Genomic DNA, 26,767 nt, shown 5'->3' with positions numbered 1-26,767 from the left:
ATGGTAAAATGGTCTTAAATTCTTGCTGGTAATGAATTACATGACCGATTTTTCTATTTCTGATGCAGGTCAGGGTGAGTTCAGAACAAGAACACTTCTTGATTGTTCCCTTCGGGCTTCTTTACAGTGAAGTCACTGCCTCTAGCTTGGTAAGTTTTCTCTTTTAAACTCTATTCATTTTGTTAGGAGCCTTTCAACTATTTTTTTCAAGCCTTGTGGTGCATAGCTAGAGCCTCAATACTTGATTTTGTTTTCAGAAAGAAAATCATTTTTGTCCTTAAATTTTACCAATTTTATTTATTTTATTTTTAGGTTAAAATCAATCTCCAAGGCGAAATCGTGGACCGCGGCAGTACGAACCTAGGAGTGAATAAAGCCGGCTTCACATTGCACTCTGCTATATATGCAGCCCGACCTGATGTGAAATGCATCGTCCATATCCATACCCCTGCTGGGGCTGCAGTGAGTATGGAGCCACATGAGTTTCATGCACAAAGAGCAATGAAAGACCACATTTTCTTTTTGATGTGAAACAAAGATAAAGTATATAAATTCTTCTTTTATGCACTGAACAGGATCAAAGGATTGTTTCCACCTTACAAACTGATGGCACTTTGTCATCTGCAGTGATCTTGCCTCTCCCACTGCTCCTGAAAAGTGCCAACCGTACTAATCATCCTATTTAGATAAGGCAATAGTCCAAATAAATTGGCCCGTCTGCAGTTCCCAGCCCCGTTCAAACCTGCACCAGGGGTTTCCTGTACACTCTCCTTCAATTTGGGAATACACCTTTTTATCTTGCTGAGACTAAATAAGAGCCTTTGGCAAAAAATCTTAATTTTAAACTCATCAAGAAACTTAAAGGAGATCCAAAGACACTTACTCGTAGGTCCAGGCACCGTAGATGTGGTAATCTTATATGTGTTATCCATGGCCTCTGTACTTTTACTTTTACTGTACTTTGTACAAGAGCTCCTCAGGGCTGTAGCTTCACAAGCTGTTAAACATATGAAGCTGTAGCACAGGTAACACCCCCCCCCCAGATTCATTTAAGCTCATTAGCATAATTTTAAAAGTTGATTTCAGCAGGAAGCAGTCCATGGAGGTCAAATATAGGAAGAATTATACTAATGACCCAGATGGACTCTTGGGAGAGTTACCAGAGACTTTCTGTGGTCTGGCTTAACTGGCTGTTACACTGTCTCCCTTCCCTCTGCTCCCTCATCACTTCCCTCCTACCAATGCTTGATGTAATCTTGCAGCTGTGAGTTTCAGTACACAGTGTTGGGGAGGAAATTGCTCCTGCACAGTTTAACAGCCTGTGATGCTACAGCACACATTATCCCCTCCACCCAAGGCATATTAGCATAATTTGAAAAGTTTGTTTTAGAAGGAAGCCCGCCATGGATAACAAATATAAGAAGATTACCACAGTCATGGTGCCTGCATCTATGAGTAATGTCCCTGGTTTATCATAATGGATTTTGATGGCAGATTTCCTTTTTAAGATTTTTTTTTTTTTTAACTTAAAGGGAATGTGGCTTCCATACACATCTATAGGCCCTTTTATGCTCCTGATATTTCATTCTGCTTAAATGTGACCGAAAAGGTCATGGCACGCTCCGTTAGATTCAGTATGTCTGGTGGTATTTTGCCTGGAGGAACGTTATTACTTCTTGGATGAAATTTCGCTGTACATGTGCCAACATAAGAAAGGCCTCTCCAGCTTAGTATTGTGGAGCTGTGCGGCCTCCATTCAGTGCTGTCTTATCCAAGTCCTCACATCTTGTTCTGTGCCAAGAAATACAATATTAAAATTGTGTACATTGTTTCCAGGTCAAATAATACAGATTTTTTTTTTCCTGTACAAGGTATCTGCTATGAAATGTGGCTTACTGCCTCTGTCTCCAGAATCCCTGTGTCTAGGAGAGGTGGCGTACCATGACTACCATGGCATACTGGTCGATGAGGAGGAGAAAATATTAATACAGAAAAACTTGGGTCCAAAAAGTAAAGTAAGTATTAGTTTTATCTTTGTGAATGACTATAGCATATGACTGCAATTATTCTTATCTTGTTTTGTTTTTTTAAGGTTCTTATTCTTCGAAATCATGGGCTCGTTACTATGGGAGAAACTGTTGAAGAGGCTTTTTATTATATCCACAACCTTGTCTCTGCCTGTGAGATTCAGGTAACTAGTGACTAAGTTTTGCTTTGCATTTGTAATAAACATGTCAGATGGTCTATAGATCTTTTTCTGCTGCACTTGTTTTCAAACTGATTTGTAGATGTTGTTGTGTATTTTATATCCCATTCAAAATTTTACCCTAGGTACGCACCCTAGCAAGTGCAGGGGGACCGGACAACTTGGTACTGTTAGATCCTGGGAAATACAAAAAGTCTCGTTCACCTGAGTCACCTTCTGGAGATACGGCTACACATCCAAAGTGGCTTGTTGGGGAGCAGGAATTCGAAGCCCTCATGAGAATGCTGGATAACTTGGTAAGCAAATTGTTTACAAGATCCTTGTGTCCTACTAAGTGACTGTTCATTTTATGCTGTGATTTTTTTGATATTTGCTTCTGAGTACAAATATATAATCCTCTAATTCCTATTTGCGCTGCTCCCCCCCCCCCCCCAAATGTGCCCCCCTATTTGATTAGGGCTTGGGGAGTGCTAAAAGTATTACTATAACACACACCAGGTCCTGTGAAGTCCCTTGGATCAGTTTGGGGTCTGCAGATTTTGCAGACTTAACGTAGCAAATCATTTTTTCATATTACTCTTGTGTATTTTTTTTTTTTTTCCCTGACTTTAATACACACCACAAATTAAAGTAATTCAAAAAAGGGTAATATGTAGTTGGCATCAATAAAAATAAATCCCTGTTGGTCACATAAAAGTACAGCACACATAGCTCTGCTGCGTCCTTTCATCCACACACATGTAAGGATTTAAGGACCTTGCATTGATGCAAGAAGCATGTGATCAGTCACATGCTTCTGACATCACTCCGAGGTCCTGCAGGTATTACCCATGTGCTGAAGAGGAGGGAGAGGGACAGAAGTGTAGCGGCAGTTGCCTCTCCTATTGTGTGAAGCGCTCTGTCAGCGCTTCACCCAATCTCCAGGACAGTGGATCCTCCTGACCTTCGGACTACAATACATAGGCACTTTTAGCAAGATTATTTAGATTATAGTCTGAAAAATATGATATGTACTCATCACGTTTTCCATTTTCTTCCGTAGGGATACAGAACTGGCTACCCCTACAGATGTCCTGCCCTGCGAGAAAAGGCCAAAAAGTACAGTGACGTTGAGATCCCAGCCAGCGTCACTGGCTATTCCTTTGGCAGTGATGGTGACTCAGGAACATGTTCTCCTCTCAGACACAGTTTTCAGAAACAGCAACGCGAGAAGACAAAGTGGCTGAACTCTGGTAGAGCAGATGAAGCCCCAGATGAAGGGCAGAATGGAGGCAGCCCCAAGTCGAAGACTAAGGTGTGGACGAACATTACACACGATCACGTGAAACCCTTGCTGCAGTCTCTCTCGTCCGGTGTCTGCGTGCCAAGCTGTATAACCAACTGCTTGGTCTGTGCCTACCTTACTGTTCATAGTTGATATAGAGCAACCTGAGGTGACTGGCACCTGAAAGCTTTGGGAATACATTAGTTGGGATTCCTTGGCTGGGCTTTTCGCTAACCTTTAGTTCCTTGTAGTCTGTAGAATAATTTGTATTGTAGTCTGCTTGAAACTGCTTAAGACTGTGAAACGCCTTCTCTCCTCTATTTCCAGAACCTATAACAATCTAAAAATAACATTAACAGCTTTCTACTTCTTTTATAATCGATTAACCTCTTAAGCAGTTTACTTTGCTCACCTGTGTTAATAGTGGTCTAATATGTTCCTTACTGTCCCTTCTCCCTTCCTGCAGTCTGTGTTTTCCCAAAGCTCTCAGGTCCCTCACGCCAGCCTCCTTGTGCATGAAACGTTGCATGTCAGTAGATGGCCGTAAGTGACAACTGACAGTAGAAGTTGAGTGCGGCATAACTAAGTGCACTTACCCTCATCTAGTGCTTAGGTTCACCTTGAGCCGATAACTAGGTGACTGTATATTAGGGATACATTGCATAGCAACCCTAACGAATACCTTACAGCAGAAAGGATAGAATAGCTAGGTTATTTTTCTATTTCTTTATTAGCAGTGGATTGTTTTTCAATTTAATTGTAAGGGTGAGACTCCAGATTTGTTAGAATTAGTTTTGTGGTACAATATCTCATTTCTGCAGATGATGCTGTAGACTTGCTTTAACAACCAGCTTGCACCAAGATGTGGAGGCCAGGGGGGTATTATGTATGCATCCTCCGTAATTGTTTTAATGTCTCTGGTAGGGTGCTGTTAAGTAGGTGATTGTTGGCCATCTTGTGTAATGTTTTCATGTATGTACTTGCCTATAGGCCGAAGCACCTAATTTTACCACCATAAACATTGACTCGAGTATAAGTCTAGGGTGGGAAATGCATTGGTCACGGCTTCCCCCACTAAAGAAACTCCCAGAAGCAGCTCCTCCCTATATAACAAAAATAAATTCCACAATTACTTCCGGTGCTTCTCTCGGCTCCTCTTCTCTCTCACCTTCCCGTGTAACAGCACAGGTAGAGACGGGGCCATGAGCTCTGCCCGTGCACACACTATGATGTCATCAGGCGGTGACACGGGTGCATCGGTGTGTGTGGGCAGAGAATAGAGAATTCATTATTTTTTAATAGTGTAGAGTTGGGCAAAAGTTTTTATGGCTTTCACGGTGTGCCCCAAATGACCTCTCCTTATTTTTTTTTTATTTTTTTTACTTTGGGTTAGTACGATCATGAGGATGCCAAATTTATATAGAGTTTATATTTTAGTAGATTTTTTAAAAATATAATAATAGTAAATGGGGCCCCATTGTGTGTATCGGGCTTAGGCTGGTGCAAATAAATTCTGGTCAAGTCAGTGTTACCAAAGCATCGGTGATCTCCGGTCTGCCCTTCCAAGAAGTCCGTCCTGCTCCTTTATTTTGCTGTGCGAGAGATTTGGTGACTTGTGTGGGTGTTTTGTGCTGTAGTGGTAGGTTCTGAAATGTTTTTGATATAGTTTAGTGGTTAGTGAGAGTTGATGAGATCTATATGGGGATGGTTGGAAGTTCAGTATACGTTGTATTCTCCAATTCCCTACCTTGCACTGGTCATTGTGTAGATGCGCTCTATATGGGAGGACTTCCGATGGCTTCTCTTTCTCCGCTCCTTATGTTCTTTTTGATCAGAATATTATTTTTAAAAAATGCCCCTTACTGTTCCATATGTCACATAGTGATGTTATCAGTCTTGCCAAGCTTCTGTCAAATGTCCTGTCTTTTAAAAAAGCTACCTGTGTCAGAAATGTGTCCCCTAAGTTGCATTTTCTCGAATGTTATTAAAGGGGATGTCCATTCAAGGATCACTGAATCATCTAGAAAAGTGTCAGCCTAGGACTGATCCCTGGTTGATGCCTTTTATAGTTTGCTGCTTGTATATTCACACCCTTTATTGCACTCGCACTGCAGGATGTTGGTCTACAAACTTGTGCAAATAAGAAGCAACAACTGAACCATTCTGTCAATAATAATAATAATATAAAAACACTAAAGCAACTTTTTGCAGCAAAGCATTGCTTTGTAGCACTTTATTATCCTATCCTATTGCAATAGGACAAGGAGGAGATGCATGACGGTGAGGAGTAAGTGCCGAGGATCAGAGAGGGGATATAAAGATATATCTATGAACCAAAATCCTTGAATGCACATTTTCCAGTCTAGTTGATCATATTTACATGTGTGGAGCCGCTGTGTTCAGCAGGAGCCCAGTGACCCGAAATGTACCATATCTTTTTATTGGTTCATTTTATGTGTTTACCATTTTTATAAGAAAAAAAACTTAACAAAATTAAGGCGCCGTAATGGTTTATGAAGAAATGAAAGTGAGTATTAACCACCACCGCCCCCCCCCTCCATTATTCATCATTTTCTTTTTTGGAAATGAAGTTATGGCGTTTTATTATTATTATTCCCCCCCCCCCTTTTTGTCTATCATTTATTAATTTATTATTATTTTTTTCTATATAGTTTTTTATTTAGTTTTTATTTTTTCAGTTTCAGCACATGGTTATAAAGTTGCACAGATTAGCGCCACCTTAGGTATACATTATTTCTGGTTGAAATTAATATTAAAAATATGACCCCCCACCCCATGGCATATAGCAACTTTGAAGACCCTCAACAAAGTTTTACAGTTGTAACACTTATTCTTATAATAGGTCGGAATCCTCAACGTTTGCAATTGAGTGTGCTTGCAGTACGTTGTTGGATCACAATGCTTGGTACTGCAATCCTGGGCTTAAAAAATGGGTCAACTGTTTGCAGTTCATTGACACATGTGGTCCATTCACGTACCAAGGACTATACGGGCAGGAAAATTGGGACTCCATGCTTCATAGTTCTATATGATGCAAGGAGTCCTGTCCTCTGCACTGTGGTCAATCCACAAAATCCATCCAGTGCGAGGTCAGTCTATCGCAGACCAACCATGGTTACGTTCCACCTCCCTCTTATGGAGCAGAATAAGTTGACTTGTTCCTCAGTTTCTGGCTTAGAAGCCCAGCCCGGTCTAATCTGGGATTGATAACCAGTGCATACAGAAACACTAAACAGCACCGTGCACTGGACTATGCACAAAATGAGTAGATAATAACATTGAAAAGTGACTAATCTGATTCTTATTGAACTATACATCACCCTGCAATACAAAGCTGTAGCCCAGGCCTGGATACTGATCATTTTACAGATCTAAATCTTTATATAATGCCATCATATTCTGAAATGCTATCATACATATCATGTACATATCATGGGGGACATATACCAATAAAATATGACCGTACAGAGTAATAACCTGGTCATATGAATGAGGGCCCTGCTCATATACTTGAGTATTTGTCTATTAAGCTGTCATTCTAGTCCTTTACGAATAGATGAAATTATTTGTATTCCCTGGTTAGACTATAGATAATGTCTGTATTCCCTTCCCCTTCATGGACCGTTTTTGTTTTTTGGACCCACCTTCCCTGACCTCTCGTTCCTTCCATTTGCTCCCATTTCTTTTGTTTTGAAGCTGTAAAGCAACGATTATAAACCAAGCTCTTCTGACTTTTACTTTCTCTGGTCTTGGCTGTTTTCCTGTGGGGAAATAAAGTCCCTCCTTTCCCTTCTCTTTTGCTGTTTTGTAGCTTTGTTTTTTTTTTTCTTTCTATCTTTTGTTTTCTATGCCAACTTTGGTGATGCCCACTGGCTAAACACAATCATGGTATAATTCCCCTTTTGCACCAAGTGTTCCTGTGAGATACCGGAAGCAGGCATCTCTCTGGACACCGGTGCAAAGGGACTGGATCCGGTGAGTGACTTGTATTGTGTTCGGCAGCCTTTTTTATTTTTTTTTTACGCTTCCCACATTCGCTTTGATGGTTTTGTAAGGGAATTGAATCAATGATATGTTGTAGTTCTATGAACCTTCAATCAAATTCCGTGTAAAAAAAAAATGTTCGTTTACAAAGAATAAATTGTCTAATCCTCTGTTTCTGTAAAATTTTATGACCTCAAAATAGGATTTCAATAAGGCACTTGACCAGGAACATGTTGCCAGATTTTACCCCATTAAACTACTTGTCCCCTTGTGGCGGTTATCAGATCTCCTTCCTAGAATTCCCTCTGTTATGTGAAATCTCACCCGTTAACCTATAACAAAAAAAAACTCCTCTATAGTCATGTGAAAATGAGCCAAAAAGAGAGATATTGTTAGTCAATTTTAGAGGCTGCTGGGGGAATGTCATTAGACTCCCCTATCTTCAGTTCTATAGCACCTATAAACTTTTGGTGTCATGGTAAAGATAAGAATCTCATCTTGTAGATTGCATCAGACTACTGATTCGTTGAACTACAGAACCGGTGATACAGGGAGTTTGTAAATGCAAACAGCAATCCAATTTCTGTGTCCTTTTAAATGCCTGTATGTCCGGTTCTGTAGGTCACAGAACAACGAGCCTGATGTGATCTGTAAGATAAGATTCTTACCTTTTACAAGACAACATGTTTATAGGTGTTGGGCAACTGAAGTGATTCTCCTCCTGCAGCCTGTAAACTTGACTCATCTCAGGTAAAATATGACTCTTCTCCCAAAAAATTAAAAGTGAAAATGAGCAATGGAGATTTAAAAAAAAAAAAAAAAAAAACACAGGTAAATGGGTTTGAATTCTGGAAAGAGATTATTTCAGACCCCACCTGACACGGTGAGGAGTTTAATGGGGTAACATCTGGTGACATAACCCCATTAGTTTTATGGATTGGAGCTGATCTGTTGATGAAATGAGTTTTAGAGCTCTTTAGTAGTAGAAGGGTTAATGTGAAAATATCCAGCCAAATTTAGGGTTTTGAAGTCCCCCACCCAGCCCTCGGAGGTCACAATGTGAGCGCACACGCAGCGTTGAGAGCGTCCCAATGTAAATATGGTTCCTCTCTAATTTCCTGTTTTCATAGATGACCGGCTGTGCAGGTTTCCAGTTGCAGCAGCAATAATAATCATTGGTTCATTTTCCTATCTGACCTGTGAAATGCATGACTATATACTGTACACGTGTATGCATGTGATAGAGTGCCTAACCATATCATCATCTTCTTCATCTTGCAGTGGACTAAAGAGGAAGGCCTTAGATCTGCCACCTCTGCCGTCCCTAACCTGTTTGTCCCATTGAACACAGACCCCAAAGAAGTGCAAGAAATGAGGAACAAGGTAAAGTGTCTGAAACCGGGACGTCCGGCTATATTTCCTGTGACATTGCCCAATATTAAATTGTGCCCCATTGACGTTTAGTGCATAGCCCTTGAATTCAACCAAACGTCAGCTATTGTTGACAAAGGTTTTCGGACACTGTTGGAGCGCATTCATAGTAAAGGATTAGACCCTATTGTGGAGATATAACGCATGCCATTCAGGGTCATCATGCTTCAGTCACTGAGCTGGCCATGGGTCCTGCACTGTAATCCATGTGAAGTAGCCACCGCTCTAATAAAGCTGCTAATCCTAGTACAGAACCCTACAGTCATCCTCTACTGCTCAAACATTGGGGCAGAGGGGGGAAAAATGGGATTGTAGCCTAGAGGAACCAGTCACAATCCAACTTTCAGCTTTAATTGAATACAAAAAGACAAGTGTTCCTTTAATTAAAGGTTCATTTTACTTTTTAAAGGGACACGTCCTTACACTGGAGAGCAATAATGAGATCTGAACATATGCTAATTTGCTTCTTATCTGCCGCAAAGACACAATATCTGAACTTGCCTTTGAGCTATGATACTTGAGGCCCCAAAATGATCTTTATTTTGCAAAGCCTGCGGGGCAGTACACCCAAAATATCATATCTTCTTTAGTCTCGTAGAAGACACATGGAAAATTCAGATTTTAGGTTCATATGAAAATATGTGCCTAAGGCTGCATTTACACGAGTGAAGCTTCCCCTCTCCATAGGGATGCACAGGGTACTGCCGTGCACATGGCGAAAGATAGGACATTTCCTATCTTTTCCCTGCGTACAGAGCGGTACGCCGTATCACTCCGTGCACCTATTGCCGTCTATGGGGGCGTATGGCCATACATGCTCCACCCCCCATATGGGGTCGTGTACTATTAAATCCGGTATACAGATATAATGTACAGTTATCATTATGTAGTCACCCTTTAAATCCCCTTAACTACATCAAAAAGTTATGACATTAGTTAAAAACTGCACATTTCCTGTGGTTTCCTATGACAGGTAGTAAAATTGGCCTGTTTTCTGCGCATTCTGCTTTCAGTAGGTTTTTAGGTTACATCCAGTTTATTGATCTTTATTCTGCAAAACAATATATTGATTTTTAACTCATTTTGTTTCCTTTTTTTTTTTTTTTTTTTTAGATAAGAGAACAGAACTTGCAAGACATTAAAACAGCTGGACCTCAGTCTCAGGTCCTGTGCGGGGGCGTAGTGGACAGAAGTATAGCGCAGGTCAGTTCCCAACCTTTTAGTATTCGCAATGTAAGGCTTTTCTTCCACCCCTCTAACTGTATTCTTTAATTGACAGAGACACTCAGTGTACAAGGTAAGTGCTCGAGGCGGCTGCTTTACTTGGCAAACCTGCGCAGCGTATAACGATAGATACAAGTGGCTTTGGTGTGGTACAAGCATGGCCGTGACAGAAGCTTCTGGCGCCATCGCTGAATGCCATGCATGATACAGCTTATTAATGACCTCCCCTACGGCGGCTAATAGTATATACCTCTGTCCACAAATCAGACATGGTTTTCCTAATTTTCACCATTGAAGGACATGCTTTAAGAATATATAATTCAGGAAATTTTACCTGAAGATTGTACTGGTGAAGCTTGACGGCTTGGACCTCTTCTGCCATATTCTGTAGGCACCATGTCGCCCAGCTTTCCTTTTTGGACTAGTCTGGTTGGTAAACATGAGAGGAAATGTGCAGGGTCCTGAGTAGTGCTGAAGAGGTTTATCAAGATTTTATAGTCTTGATATAGCCTTGGTGTCGACTTGTGGACTCTACATCCCCGTCAATTCCTTGCAAAGTGTAAATGTATGAATCTATCATATCTATGATATGATCTCTTAGAGAATATTATGCTTGTTTTTGAGCTTGTAACATATTTTCCAGTTGTTTTCTGCACCTCTGATGACAGATCTGTTTACACGTCAGAGATATATCTCTGAGTCTGAGGCTACATGCACACTAATGTATGTTAGCACGCAACGTATGCACACTCAACCGGGCTGTAGCATACAGCTGCACACAGTAGAGAGGAGGCGTGAGCGCTTCTCTCCCCTCCCCTCTCCTTAGAGAAGCATTCGGTCACGGTGTGGTAAGACATGTACTCAACGCACCGTGACCAGGTGCCACCTTGACAGATGAATATTGGACCCCATTACATTTGTGTGCATGAGGCCTGATAGTGTAACTACACAGACAGTCCTGGCAAATATGGTCCATCTGACAGTTCTATGGATTTCTGCAAACCACCTATACATTATTTACAAACCTTTTATTGTAGCTCTTTATCTGTACGGTGTTTACAACCATCTCTTCAGGATACTGATCTTTTCTCTAGAAACCATCCACATACATGTAAAGTTCATGTTGTGCCGACTGCTGTCAGATAAGCTGCAATGAGATCACGGGAAGCAGTGATAACATTTATTGCAGCTACAGAGATATCTGCAGTAAAACGTCTTCCCCCGCCTTCTCTCTGAGCATATACAGGTCTAGGCCTGGCGTTTACGTGTACAGTCGGGTGCATTCCCTTTCTCTCGCCCCCCTTCTGTTTTCAGTGCGGTTTTGCAGTCTTTGGTGTAGTTTACATTTTTTTGTTGCCACTCGCATGTTCCCCTGTCATCGCTGCCATGTTGTCCTGCATGTTCTCACGTCCTTAGTGCTATATGGTGTACCTGAGGTGTGGTCTGCTGTGTTCACTCAATTTGCTGTTTCAGGACGCGCCTCTTTCAGACTGTTCGGAAACTATTGATGGGTTCGATCTGTCAGAGCAGGAATTTAGTCCAGCTAAAATCCACTCAGTTAGAAAGGTATATACAGCCCTGTTATATTTTGGGAATCTGGGTAGCTTTACTATATAATATATTTGCTTACATGGAGGGGGATATAAATAGCTTTCGTTCTGCTTTTGCTAGATAAAGGGCGACTCCATAATTTATCTGGTGATGTATAAGTTTTATAAAGTTGGACTCAACCTGTACCAGACCTCATAGCCAATCCTCTCTTACTGTAGGACGAGTGTATATAGGGTAGAACACAGTGTATGATTAGGTAAAACACGAACAGATAATTTCCATGATGTATTTTGCATCTTTGGGCTACACAGATGTACACACAAGTAGCCTCTGCCATGAAGTAATTACTTTTAGCTGATGCTTTTTTTTAATTTTATAAATTTATATGCTTTATAAGTATTACACACATATTGTCTGTTCAAAAAAAAAGGTTTTGAACTAGTGGTTTTAATTTGTTACCTAAAAGCTCACACACAAAAATTAGATAAAAATTGCCAGAATCTTGCCAATTTTTAGAGGGCGCACCCAATCATTTCATTTTCAATCCCCGATGCCAGACGTCATGGACAGATGAGCATCAGGCTCATTGGAGTTAGGGCCGGGCTAATTCAAAGACTGAGGCCGGCGACCCGTTTTTGGGCCATTTTTAAGCAGTCCGTTAAAAAAATGCATCCGTTTTTGACCCGTTTTAATTAAGATAATAGGTAAAACCGGTCAAACAGGCATGCTTAAAAACGGACCAAAAACAGGTTTAAAGCGCCACGTGTGCCGCCAGCCTCAGATGAAGATCTTGGCCTGATTTGCAGCTTGTTAATCATAAACAAAATATAAACATAATGTTAACATAATGTAGTCGGGGCAAGCTCCACCCTGCAGACTTTGCATTGTTTCAAAACACAATTCAAAGGCGACGTGTGATCGTGGTCTCGGGGTAGCAAGGATTTGGCTAATCAGAATTGCACAAGAGCACAACAATTTGGGGAGGATGTTAACAGAGAAGGGGGACATCAAAAGATAAGGTGGGAACAGCATAAATGGATGGGGGCATAGGAGGATAACCTAATTGTGGAAAAAACTTCTCAATTTTTATTTTGTGGATGGATAATGCACCCCTGACAAATTAGGGGCAGATCTGGAAAATCCTCTGTGTGGGGTCCGGTTTTATAACAGGCGACGCACATCTGTACATATATGGAGCCATGCCAATGGATGTAATTTTAAATGATGTGCAACCGGTCCGTTAAAGAGAAGAGCATTTCCTAGACGGAACCATTGTAGTTTGCAGAATGTTTGGGGTTTTGTTTTGTTTTTTTACTGGGACATCTGGCCACATGGTTGTTCACATGTTTGTCCTGCTTTGCTATCCTTGTGCACTGCCGCTGTGTGTGTATACACTAAAATACAGACCCCTTTCTCTATAAGCATACCGTTCTGTATCATCTATACTGCATACTCAGTCACACAGATGTCACATCATCCTCTTCATGGTCCCTGTTATTCCTGCTAGGTGTATTGGCGATGTTGGACATGTGAAACATACTGTGTAGAAGTAAAGCTGCCCTTATGGTTGCATGCATCTAGACATGCCCTGGTATAGAGTAATGCTGACCTGCTATTGCATGGCACTTGTTGGAGCCTTCTCAGTGATTATAGTGTTAACTCCACATTATACAACTGTAAGTACAGGTGATACACACTTCTCGTGTTGTTTTTTTTTTTTTTTTTGCTGTAATATTACTCAAGCTATCAAACACTGCACTGGTATAAATCGTGGGAAAATATTATTGGCTTGCGTGATAAAGGAAAGCGTTAACAGAACTTGCCTAATTTTAGTCATGTCCAACAGGACGAATGTAAGACCTAAGATAGTGGATGTTAGAACAATTGTTATTGTAGAATACGTTCATCACTTGACTCGCTGTATACAATGGTATTAACTTTGTTTCCTTGATTGTTTTCCAGGGAGAACTTATTACAGCTTCAAAAGCGATTATTGAGAAAGAGTATCAGCCAAAGGTCATCGTCAGCACCACCGGGCCAAACCCATTCAACAAGCTGACAGACCGAGAGCTAGAAGAATATCGTAAGGAAGTGGAGCGCAAGCAGAAAGATGCTGAAGGTTTGTTCCTGAACGTGTTGTGCGATGTATGACGCGTCCATCTTGTCTCTAGACACTTAGCAGTGCAGCCACACATACACATTAGACGATGCTTGTGCAGATCTGTAAAAAATACAATCACTCCATTTATTCTGGGGGGGGGGGTTACTCCTTATGTTTTCTTCACATAGCAATTATCTTCTACATCCATCAAAAGATAAAGACAATCTGCATCTCATGTTGAAGGGTACTTGTTTCTGGCTCCCCTGTGTCCCCATTGACAATGTGCACACTATTAGTGCTTTTATAATACAATTGCCTTTTTCAGATAAAAAGACAAGTTAAAGTTTACCGTTCTCTCTGCAGAGCAGTGTCCCTAGCCCCATGGGAGTGACCAGTGAGGAGTAGTTCTTGTTGTAAGCCGTCCATTGAAAGGATCTATCTGGAGGATTCCCTACATATCCTTACAATGAAAGGCTACAATGTATCCTCCCTGGTGTAAGCTTGGGAGTAAACAGCAGCAGCAGCCAGTGATGTGGTCCTTATATGTCCAATTACATCACTGGGGAAACCCCTCAATACAATATCAGCCATACAGTTGTATCCTTCCCCCATAGTCACTAATGGCCTCCGCTGTACATATACTCTCAAGCAGGATGATATAGAGTAGACTGCTGCGTTTTTACTTTTCAACCAGTAATTCCTGTTTGCAAAGTATACTGAGCACACTGAGGCAAAAAAAGCTTCAGTATACGTCTATGGACACTTTCAGCTTTTATGCAGGGAGCTTTCCTGGAGTATAGACTGAGCTTATCAAGAAATTGAGATGTTAAAGCAGCAGCCATAGCCGTCTATGGGGGACGTATGTATGGCCGCCAGCTTGCAGCCGTACATATGTCCCCTAGACGGCTGGAAACAAGAAAGTGTTGGGCTCTATGCACGTATGCCCGCCCGGTGCCATGGAGAGCAGGAGGGGGGACTCCTCCCCTCTCCATAAAGATCCATGCGGTATGGGCCATAACACAGGGAAAGATGAGACATGTCCGATCTTTTTCCTGTGTATGGTGCAGCACCGTATCACTTCGTGCGGCCATAGGAGTCTATGGGGGGGGGGGCATATGTACAACCGCAAGCTGGCAGCCGTAGATATGTCCCCTAGGCGTTCTTGTACGTGGGGCTTTATGGGGTATTAGTTAAACTGCTTCCTTCCTGCTTCTCATCACCTGTGAATCCATTCCTACTTTGGTTCTGAAATTAAAATGGTTTCCAATAATACGTGAAATACTAATTCTATGGGAGTAAAATATTTTGTCCAGTAGAACTGTAATTTATGATTATAGCAAATAGTTTAGATAAGATGATGTTTTAGGCTTTTTATCAGCATTGCCCTATTTATATACATCCTAGCTCCCTCATTCCCAAGTAGCGGGGTTACAGAAGAACAAACAAAGCATCCGGACTCGCAAACTTCCAATGCCAGTTCTACAGATGTCCAGATAGAACTGGTTAAATATCGAGATCTGTCCGGACAGGTCAAGGTTCTAACAACAAACGTTACAATGTTGCTCAAAGAAGGTGACAATTTACCAGCGATCGAGGTGTCCGCTGCAGAGTTGGAGGAGGCCGCGGATGACTCTGCAGAAAAGTCACACAATACGGAGTCTCCTCACAAGGAGTTTCACACGGCCGTCATCCGGGCTCTTAACATCAAACCAGATCTTGTGATTTGTTCTGCAGGTAGATCACCAGGAGCCCACGTGCCACCAATATTCTGGGAATCTGCTGGATTACATTGGTGGCGCTTTGCTAAATCCTTACTAAACCTCTTTGAAAGGAGATGATTTTTTTTTTTCCATTTGGTTATTCCCTGTATGATCTATAAGATTAATGATTGATCGACAAATGTCCACACACAATATTCACTCCTAATTCCTTCTATCTTCTAATCTCGGTGATGGTAACTTGTCATATCATGTTCACTAATCTTTTAAGTTCCTTCCACTTATGTCTTAACAATTCATTGATGTCTAAGACGATCTGGAATTTTTGGGGGTCAGGAAATCCTCTCCTCTTTGATTATTACGTTAATTTCTATGTCTATTTATAATTGCGAGAATCTGAGAACGTGCTTCATACTGGGACTTGTATATTATATGTTTGATATCAAATGTTCTTCTGTATTTAGGACCCCCAGAAGAGTTGCCGGAACAAAAGGACACTCCTCCTGAGCATTCCCTAATCCGCACACCCCCCAGCACTCCTATCAAGCAAGAGGAAGGTACGTTGTCTGCTCCTAGTGTATGACGTCTCCGCTTTCTATAATAACATAAGAGAACATCAACGTAGCCTTCTAATGTTACCAAATGTAGGCCTGTCGTACGTCAGGTTTGTTTTTTGGGTGGGTAATTATTATCTGTCTGTCATTTGATAAGTTACATGTCTGTGCTCTGCAATGTATTTTATGCCTATAAAAGTAACTAATTCTATATAGCTGCACAACATACCCTCCAGATACAACTATAAAGTTTTCCATCAGGATTTGCTATTGGATTTGGAGCCAAAATGTAAGCTTTTACCATGGCTTCTAGGGCGTCAGTCATACAAGCTAAAATATAGCCGATGGCTGAGGATTTTATCATGTAGACCCCTCCCCCAATTGACTTTACTGTTGTCCTTGTGATGGTTTCCCTTAAAGGGAAATGGTCACCAGTTAAACTAGCAGCCCCCTAGGATAGGGGATGAAATATCCTTTCCTTTTTTTTATGTGCTTTCTCGTCTGTTTGCCTATTTTCACATGATTTTTGAGGAGATTCTTTAGCGTCTAGAAACCTGCTTTTGGTGTTACATTAAAGATGATAATCTCATCTTTCAGAATGCATCCGGCTTGTGGTTTTGTGATTTGCAGCAGATGCACATAATTAGTAATAGGAGATGCAGATAAAGATCCCGTTCCTACATAGTTTTTAACTCTTAATTCTGTAGCCCATAAAACCACAAGCCTGATGTGATCTTAAAGATGAGATTGTTATCTTTAATATGACACCAAAAGCATATTACTAGGTGCTATAGGATTTCCTCCAAAGTCATGTGAATACCTCTCTGCAGACTCTAAACTTGACTACTCTTGAGTCTTCTCTGCTCTTCTCATTTTCACACGACTTAAGAGAAGATTTATTCATTTTTTTTTAATCGGTAAGCCTGTGAGATTCTAGAAAGGACATTCTATCCCCTATCTGAGGGGTGGGGGGAGTAGTAAATAAGGGTAAAATCTGGTGACTTAATAAATCTTAAGCACATTTTTAGGACACCAAATTAAACACTAGCATTTCTCCCTAGATTACTAGAATATCCAGAAAAACCTACAGGTTTTTTTTTTTTTTGTTTTTTTTTTTGTTTTTTTTTTTTCTGCCTAGTTTCAAACCATATTTTACCCTTCTGGCCGGTGTATATACGGTGTCTGACATATACCCAGCTTCTTCTTAGCCAACTTCCAGAGAGTAGAAGGTTTCATGCAGGCAAAGATGAGAGCAGATGTAGTAATCTGTGACCTGATTGGTGTGTGGCGCCCCCTCCTGTCTATCCGTGTAGTCTGCACTGTTGTGTGTGCACCCCCTGCCCTCCCTTCATATTGAGGTCATATGTCTGTGACTTACCTGCATTCACTTCTGCACTTCTCGCCTTATATCATCTCAAGATTGTTGCCAACTTTTCATTTGACTATAAAACATCTTCGATGAATGCATTAGACCTTTTTTTTTTTTTTTTTTTCTACTTGTGCTTTTTTTTTTCTTGTGGCTGCCAAACAGGAGATGGATTTGCTAAAGAATACCTGTTACCATAGTAAGTATCATCTCATTCTTCCAATCCTATTCCCTTTTCTCCTTTTATTTCTTCCTCCAAATTCCCTTGTGTGCTTTGCTTCATTCTATCGCATCTCTGTTTTTAATTTTAATTAACTTCCTCCGAATAAACCAAAATTTTTTATTTTTTTTTATATAATATATCTAAATTCTAATGTAGTTGGTGAGATAATATACAGGGAACCTTTAGAAAAAAAGTTCTCTAAGGGGGAAAATGGTTTAATGCGACTTACAACGATGTCGGCCATAGAAAATAACTTCTGCTTCACTGTAATGCCCTAGGGCAGTGGTGGCGAACCTATGGCACGGGTGCCAGAGGTGGCACTCAGAGGCCTTTCTGTGGGCACCCAGGCCATCACCCCAGCACACCAGACAGGACTCAAAGAATCTTCCTGCAGTTCCAAGCAACTTAAAAGATGCTGCTTTCAGTCGTATTTTGATACGGATTTCGCTACTTGGGACTGTAGGAAGAGGGAGAATGAGTAACAGGCCCCACAATTCTCTGTGCACAGAGGGACAATGGAAAGAAGCTAAAATGATGCAAATTTTCTACTGTGTTGCTGTCCTCAGGAGGACAATATGATTGAAAGTTATTGGAGTACAGGGAGCAATAAGTTACTGCTTTAATTTTTAGTTGGCACCTCACGATAAATAAGGGGGGTTTTGGGTTCAGTTTGGGCACCCGGCCACTAAAAGGTTCGCCATCACCGCCCTAGGGCTACACGTGAGTAAAAGTCTTCAACAACAAAACTGAAAAATGGCAAGATAACATATCGGATGAAAATCCTGTCGAAGGGCTCATTCACACACCAGTATTTGTGACCACCATAGAAGTCTATGGCTCCCTGTCATGGTGCAGTGAGGGCACAGTATTGTCACCACACAGTGATAGTTGGGCCGACCCTCTTCTGCCTATGGATAGGGGTGCAGAGCGCTAAAAAAAAAAAATGGAAGTGACCTCCCATGGTCTGAGGAGGCCACTCATTGGCTGAATCTAATCCCGTTACTCCATAACGCTGGAGCAGGAGAAGTAAAATGTAAAAGTAAATAAATAATTTAGGTCAATGACTTTTGGGTTTAGGACCTGTTAAAGGGAATAAATTAATTAACCCACACTCATTAACATATCTTTAAAGCTGCGATTATACAGCAGTATAACTATCCCTATATTGTTCCTCTCCATGCCTGTAGAGTTCCACAGTCTGTTCATAAAGTTGACTCATCAGCTATACATATTCATGTTTATTCTAGCTCTGCCACAACATTCACCCCTCCCTCAGGAATGAGAGAGATATTGGCTGAGTGTGACTGACAAGCGGAGGAATGATATAGGGATAGTTGTACTGTTGTATAATAGCAGTTTTCAAAGATATGTTTGTCTGACAGGTTTCTTGTGTAATTTTCTAGAAATAGGTTTTGAGATGCAAGGGGAATAAAAGTTAACATTTTTTTTCGATATTATTATTATTTTTTTTTTTTTTTTAACATTCTTGTTAAAGGGGACCTACCACCAGGATTCTAACTATAAAGATAGAACGGGTGGTAGGTGCATGTATGGAATGTGAGGATAGCCCTTATTAGAGATAATCCTCACGTCCCCGCTATCTTTTTAAAACTTTAATACCCTAATATATGTAAATTTTGTAAAGCGGCTACTGGGGCGTGGAGTAGCCGGACTTGAGGCTACACATAGCGGCTACTCCAGGTTACGAGCACACTGACATACTGGTGTGCGCCCCCTCTGGCAGGATCTGCTCTTCTTTTAGCTACTTTATGCCCCAGTTTTAACAAGTTATGCAAATGAGGCATTTGCATAATTTTAATGCCTTTTGTTTTGTAAAAAATAAGGGGGGATAAGAGTCTACAAGAAGAATGAATCCTGCCCGAGGAGGCACACACACCATTATGTTATTGTGCTGGGTTTACAATCCTTCATCCTGGTAGTAGATTCCCTTTAAGCTACTATGATAAGAGGCATGTGATGTGATGAGTCATTCTCGTTAGTAGTGTAGAAAGCATTTTCATTAAAGAACCATTTTGCGATGCAATTTTTTTTTTTTTACATTTTTTTTTTTTCCACGCAGAAGGTATTTTGGAAAGTTGCTTCATGTTTTGCCTTTAGCATTTTCCTGCTGAGCATTTTGTGGCACCTCTTGTCGGCTTCTCTGCTGCTCCTGACGTGATAACGATCGCCCACCGCGTTACGTTCTGCTTCTTTTGCTGCCGGTTTCCCCATTTACTGTAAATAAAAAGCTGTCAGGTTTTGACTGTTTCTATGTAGCAGATCAGAATCCGGATTGGTGGAAAAAGCCTCAGAATGCAGAAGTTACTGGACGGAATGTAGAATCTGTGAACTGACCTGGTGAGTTCAGTTCAGCGGTTCTAGGTTCAGTCCAATAGATGGTTTATATATGTTCAGGAGGGAGGAGGAATCACATAGGCCGGTGGTGGGGAACCTATGGCACGGGTGTCCGAAATCTTAGCACAGAGTCGACCCGTAGGACTTCTCCTGTAGTCCCAGGAAGTCCTGAACATGCAGTGCTCAATTCTTTAATCAAACATACATTCTGTTCTGCCAGAGACTACTTGGAGGAGCGAGGAGGTGTAGACAGAGGTGAATTACCATCGGTGCTTTTGCCCCGGGGCCTTACACTTCCTTCTGTTCAGGGGACTCTGATGGGAAACTACAATGATTTGCCAAAAATGAATGTATCTTTCAAAACATTTTTACATTCTCAAAGCCTAAAATACCATAATGCACTGCCAAGTTAATCCTGTGTGCGTTAGTAGCCCATACGTGGTGGTATCCGTCTGTGCGGACAGCTGGAAGGTCATTGAAGGGAAGCAGCGCCGTTCAGACCGGATTTGCATTGTCACATGACTTGTACAGGCCATGACATTTTTTTTATTTTTTTTTATTTTTTTTTTTTTTATAATGAGGACATTATTTTTTGTGGGATGAGATGCGCTTTACAGATACTTCAATTTGGGGCACCTATGTCTTATTGGCGAGAATTGGTTAACTATTACTCAGAGGGGAAAAAAAATTGATTCTTGTTTTTGGCTTGCAGCACGTTTTTGGACGCTTTTCACAGTTATGGCGATGCCTCATTTATGTAATTGTGTTTATTCTCCCAATTTTCCGGAATGAAAACCCAAATGCACGAATAGTTGTTTTATTCAGTTGTAACATTATGGGCTACATAACTTTTTAGAACACTTTCTGTGAAGGAATTTGATGAAAAATCTAAATTTTGGGCACATTTTTCAGCAATTTTTTATTTTTTTGTTCATCTTGTAGGTCTAATTATGTTTCAGATTTATCATACGGGTTATTACAGATGTGGTGATACACAGTAATGTGGGTTTTTTGTTAGAATTTACATACCTAATAAAGAATAAGGAGGTTATTTGGGGATTTAAATTATATTTTGTATTTATTTATTTTCTTTAAATTTTTTTTTTTTTTTTTTTTTCAAACTTGGACTTGAACAAGTGATGTTATAATTGCTTTTTTTAAGTCCAAATCCCTGCACTGTAATACATATGTATTGTAATACAGTGTTATGTCATTTGCTGGGCATGCTAATGTATGCTCTTTGGGTTACAGGGCCCGGCTTGCACAGACATTGGGCAGCCCCAGAGCTACAACAGACTGGATCAGATCCCCCTGGTGGCATGGGGGTACGGATTCAGACAGGAAGCCCCTTATACTCCGCGGTCATGTCTGCTACAGTGCATCAGAGCTTTATCATGAGCCTTTTGTCAATTTGGTATAACAACGACATGACCTATAGGGGGAATCCACACACATTGCAGGATGACTGCGGCATTTACCCCAGAAAGCAACTGTTTTCTGTTGCATATTAAGCCAAGATTTTGTCTGGTCAGAGCCCAACTTTTTGCATCAAGTGACAGGTATTTGCTTTAGATAAATAAAAGTTAAAACAGATATTTTTCTGCATTGTGTGCGTGTCACAAATCCCATAAGTCAGATATTGGGCAGTCAGATTTCAATATTTCCTACTTCATTGTAGTCCGGATTGATGACACAATCCTGGATGCTCCAGGTAGTGTCTTTCCTTCTTCTTAGAACACATGCACCCTCAGCCAAAGAGTAAAGTGGGTGGTTGGTAAGAATATTTTGCCCTCTGAATGCTCAGCTGTCTTATGTGTTGGGTCGGTTACACCTTGCTAAGGCAGAGGAGGGTTATCTGATCATAGGTAATGCTAATGATTGGAGCAATTACCACCAGCCTCAAGGGCTGGGGACACTTATATTAACCGGTATCAAAGCGGACAAATCTCCTTCTGTGTTACTGAGTTACATAACTACATTAGCCTGGATGGGGAACACAATGTAACCAACAGGCCGCAGCATTTCACGAAATTTCTACTTTTCCTATACTGTCCCTTACTGATGGGGATGAAGGAACTAACACCACGTCACATCAATGATTCAGTCTTCTCATGTGTCCAATTATTATTAGTTCTTCCTAACAAGTTTTCTAATATCGGATTAGTAATCCTAAAAACATGTTCCAAATTATTTTCTTTCTTGTATTTGACAACATTTTTAACCATTGGCTTTTTAACCTTCTACACTGAGGTGGGAGATGTCGGCTTTATCCTTACGTATAGTGAATGTATTACACACTTCCGGATCAATTCCAGTGGATAACAAAAACTTCATTGCTTATGGATTATATAAGAATTCTGATACATGTAGAAGTGTGTAATAACATTCCGGATCTCAGTCTTCTCCCATAATTGTCTTGGCTGTTACTGACTTGTCTGTATGTTTCTTCCCTCCCCTATTCCAGAATCTCAGCACGAGCAGACTTACAGAGATGACAGTGATGCTGCAACCTTTAAGCAGACTCTCCCTGACCTCACCCCAGACGAGCCATCCGAATCCCTCCTCTTCCCAGCGCCTGCAAAACCAAATCCCGAAGAAAAGGCTCCCGAGGAAGACCCCCCTCAGGTCCACACAGAGGCCGCCCCCGAAGGAACTAAAGAGCCCGAACCTCAGAACATTGAGCCTTCGCCTACCCCAGAGGAGGCGGCACAGGCAGACGCCGCACAACCGGCAGATACCGCTCAGCCCGACGCAGGCAGCGACGAGTCCCCGGGGAAATCGCCTTCCAAAAAGAAGAAGAAATTCCGCACGCCTTCCTTCCTGAAGAAGAACAAAAAGAAGAGCGAGTCCTAAACTGCAGGAACACTGTCATGTTTCTGAGAAGTCAGTTCATTAACCACTAGAATGTACCCGCATCGTATTGTTATTATTTTTGTCATTTCTTTTGTGTTTCTTTTTTTCCCCCCCTTCTCATTATATAAAGTAATGCGAGAACCTCACGATAACTGAAACTGCTATAGTTGTAGCTTGACTGTGAAAAAAGGTTATAAACCCACCCCCCACGGGAACGCCATCCCCACCACGTCAGGTGCTAACCTGTGTGTTCAGCAGCTCGTCACTCCAAAAACCGTTCACCGCGCGTAGACGTCCCTCATCCGTATGTTTTATTAAGCTTGTATATTACAGATTGCACTCCGCCCTTAGCATGTCTCTTGTAAATACTCGCCCTGCTTCTACCACGTGTGAGGGAATGACTAAACACAGCACCACATGATCCTTTATAAAAATCCACCTCCCCCCAAGTTGCTTCCAGCGCTGCCACTCGGTTCTTTATAGCTGATAATGGTATAATCCTCATCTTTTTATATCATCCGCGCCTGCTGCTGCCTTAAAGACTCGGAATGAATAGCTAGACCACGACTTGTTCTCCAATCCGTCTGCTGATATCACTTCCTACACCGCAGTTCTAGGTTCTGCTGAGATATCATAGCTCCATACTTGTACACCCTTGTCCCATATAGTAATCCATATATAACCCGATGCATACATTCCTACCGGATGTAAAGCGGCGCTACTAGGAAGATCACTGCGTGACATTGTCTTAATAACCAAAATCTGAATGCACCTTCAGCCTGTCCACAGACCACCGCGCTTACTAATGACCACTTTCCTTTGTTTTCCCCCCCATCACCGAAGGCGGCCATATTGTGGCCAGACCAACGCTTCCCAAGTCTGTCGTCTACCATACGGTGGCCATGATAGGAGTTGTAGTCCACACTGAACACACACACACCGCACAGACCAGGGTCGCTCCGGCTATATCCGTCGGCCACAGGAACACCTTTCGGTATAATCTTGAGTTTGAGGATTTAGTCCTTGTAACATGTTCTATAGGTACAGTTTTTTTACCTTTTTTTTTTTGCTCTCGTCTGCCTGGAACTTTATTTATTTTACAAAAAATAAAAAGTTGTGACGAGGCTTGAATTTACATTACAGCTGCGTTGTCCTATCCTAAAAGTCTCCTACTAGACTTGAGTCTTCCGAGCTGTACAAGTTCTTCATCTCCCAATTATTGGAAATCTGATTATTATCATCTCTCTCTCTCGTATCTGAAATCTCAAAATGTAGCCCTGGGAAAACTGTGAATTACGTGAAGTGCAGGGATTATCAAGTTGTAGGTCCTTGAAGGTGCACGGTAGGTCTCTAAGCAATGTACCGGGCACCATGATATGTTATGGGTGCTACATTACTATATTATCTGTTACAGCGACTTATTATGTAGCGTTTTTTTGTATATCGGAATAAACACATTTAAAGGGAATCTGGTTAGCAGGTTTGGTCGTCCAAAACTGCAGAAAGTGTTAGGTTATGGCCCTGATGATTTGTACAATAATTTGTGAGTATTATTAGCAGCAGGACTGTGAAATTTGTATTTATATTCCAGGATTGTAGCTGTATGCACTGTTGTGTGAGATCTACTGCGACACAGCTCCTCCCCCCTGATTAACTGCCATAGTATTTAAACCGAAACTGCTACAGTAGAGGGGAGGGGCTATGCAGAAGTACAATGAAGAGATCTCACACACCATTGCACCAGAGGGCTCCAAGTCCAGCTACAATCCTAGAATATAAATGAATTTTTCATATCCCTGATACTAATACTATCAAAGTTAGGGTTAAACTGATCTTCATGGACAATAGATAACACTGTCTGCAGTTTTGTAGAGTGAAACGGACGTGTCCTCCAAAAGCACCGATTCCCACCTAAACATTTGTGATATCTCTGCTTCCTGGGTGGGGTACAATGAGTGGGATCGTTATGGTGAAAGGCGGTCACACTCGTTGAGCATTGAGGTTTTAGACAATGCTATGAACACTTTAACTGGATACCTATATATATCTTGTATTACTCTCAAATTAAAAAAAAAAAAAAACCTATATGAAGGATATTGCACTTTGATATTATGATTAAATCCTCCTTTCCCACAAGTTCACTTCCCCACTATGTTAGGAACGCCACATGCCGTCATGATGGGGACCTCCAGCTATCCAAATTTTTATTCTCCTTTTAAATATAATTATTTGACTCATTTTTAAACCTTTTTTTTTATTGTTCTTATTTTGCAATGATTAGAATTCCAGGCGTTTGTATCAGTTTAGTAGGGTCATGTATTATTGATACTCTTCAAAAGGGTCATGTATTTTTATTTCTCTTCTTTCCTTGTATTGTTTTATTTTACTCACAAATAAATTTGTTTTAAACTCCTGATCTACTGTCTGATGTAAAAAATAAAAAAATTAAAATTGTTGTAGGTTTGAGGACAAATCCTGAAGTGAATCTCTTCCTTTGGGCCCATTCCTCTCCATAGGTGGCAGGTACCTGATGATAATGAAGGGTTTGGTTGTGCCTTTATTTATTCAGTATATCATTTCCACTATAGAAATGTGTCTATATTGACCTCCTGATAATGGGACCCCCCCATGGATAATGAGAGTCGGGGGGGGTCTGCTGACATGTGCACTGACACTCCATTCACTGTCTATGGAACTTACTAAAGTAGCCGAGTACAGCGCTCACCTGAATATCTGTGTAATCATTTCTTTGTATTGTTAGTAACAGCAGGACTGTGATATGCATTTATATCCCAGGATTGCAGCTGGATTCAGAGCTCTGGTGTGTGATCTTTCTTGCAAGTGAAGAGAAGTTTACTCCCGCACCGAGGAATCCTTTAAAAACTTCAAATCTTTATTTTTCTCAAGAATTCCAAAACTTAAACAGAATGACAAATATCCTTTACTGCATCGCCAAGTATGATTTCTGTGGAAAAAGGGCCTACGCGTTTTCCACTTTTTTTTCCCTTTTTCCACAGAATTCATACTTGGCGATGCGTTAAAGGATATTTGTCATTTTGTATAAGTTTTGGAATTCTTGAGAAAAATAAAGATTTGAAGTTTTAAAAAGTTTACTCCGGCACAGAGGAATCGATCTTCACTTGCATGCTGTGTCACGTTGAGGTCCGGGCATACTCCTGGAGCACGAGGGGGGGATGCAGGTGAGCGATTGACAAAAGCTTTTTTCCTGTGATCTCTCTGCACTGTACTGCTGCACCCCCCCCCCTTGTTGTAGCAACTTCTGTTTACATACTACAGCATTGAGTACTCTGGGGGCTGTGCAGCAGTACAGTGAAGAGATCTTGCATACCAATGCATTAGAGGGCTCCAAGTCCAGCTACAATCCTGGAATACAAATGCATTTACTGTATACAGCTCCATAGAGATGACTAGAGCAGCTGGATGCATGTTTTACCAGTCACAGGAACATGAAAGATACCTCTGCATGGATCTACGAGCCCCTACATGCAATTGAAGGCTACAGCAGCTAGAAGGGTGAGCTGCACGTGCACATAGTGCAATGTTTTTTCCATGTGTGACCAGCTGCTCTATAATTTTGGAATGCAATGTCTCGCCACCGATCTGCAAGTTATTCCCTGTCCTGTGTATAGGGATAAACTTGATGTACACACACTAAGGGCCCGATTTGCGTTTTCACGACATGTTACCCGAATATTTCCGATTTGCGCCGATTTCCCCCGAATTGCCTGGGATTTTGGCGCACGCGATCGGATTGTGGCGCATCGACACTGGCATGCACGCGACGGAAATCGGGGGGCGTGGCCGAACGAAAACCTGACAGATTCGGAAAAAAAACGCTGCATTTTAAAAAAAAAAATAATAAAATCTGTTGCGGAGCTTGCACTTCCCTTCACTC

General features: G+C 41.3%; 1 protein-coding gene across 8 annotated transcripts in view; it reads left to right on the top strand.

Moving 5' to 3' along the window:
* The window catches only part of ADD1 (adducin 1), a 51,029-nt gene extending 26,042 nt beyond the window's left edge, over positions 1–24,987 (top strand). The window contains exons 5-18 of one of the 8 annotated variants that reach the window (XM_072126185.1): positions 69–149; positions 313–462; positions 1,872–2,015; positions 2,093–2,191; positions 2,332–2,502; positions 3,249–3,593; positions 8,757–8,858; positions 10,020–10,109; positions 10,186–10,203; positions 11,604–11,696; positions 13,644–13,800; positions 15,187–15,516; positions 15,965–16,057; positions 22,463–24,987. In XM_072126185.1, the coding sequence (XP_071982286.1) occupies positions 69–149; positions 313–462; positions 1,872–2,015; positions 2,093–2,191; positions 2,332–2,502; positions 3,249–3,593; positions 8,757–8,858; positions 10,020–10,109; positions 10,186–10,203; positions 11,604–11,696; positions 13,644–13,800; positions 15,187–15,516; positions 15,965–16,057; positions 22,463–22,851 (2,262 nt within the window). In that variant the 3' untranslated portion in view covers positions 22,852–24,987. Of the gene's footprint in view, positions 1–68; positions 150–312; positions 463–1,871; positions 2,016–2,092; positions 2,192–2,331; positions 2,503–3,248; positions 3,594–8,756; positions 8,859–10,019; positions 10,110–10,185; positions 10,204–11,603; positions 11,697–13,643; positions 13,801–15,186; positions 15,517–15,964; positions 16,058–17,585; positions 17,621–22,462 lie in introns of those variants that run through there. The other 7 variants (XM_072126180.1, XM_072126177.1, XM_072126178.1 and 4 more) reach the window with 7 other exon arrangements.
* Positions 24,988–26,767: the final 1,780 nt, after the last annotated feature.

The sequence above is a fragment of the Engystomops pustulosus genome, chromosome 1 (assembly GCF_040894005.1).
Source record: "Engystomops pustulosus chromosome 1, aEngPut4.maternal, whole genome shotgun sequence".
In the NCBI taxonomy this organism is placed as follows: Eukaryota; Metazoa; Chordata; class Amphibia; order Anura; family Leptodactylidae; genus Engystomops; species Engystomops pustulosus.
Note: the sequence above shows the minus strand (reverse complement) of the source record. Positions and strands in the feature narration are given on the sequence as shown.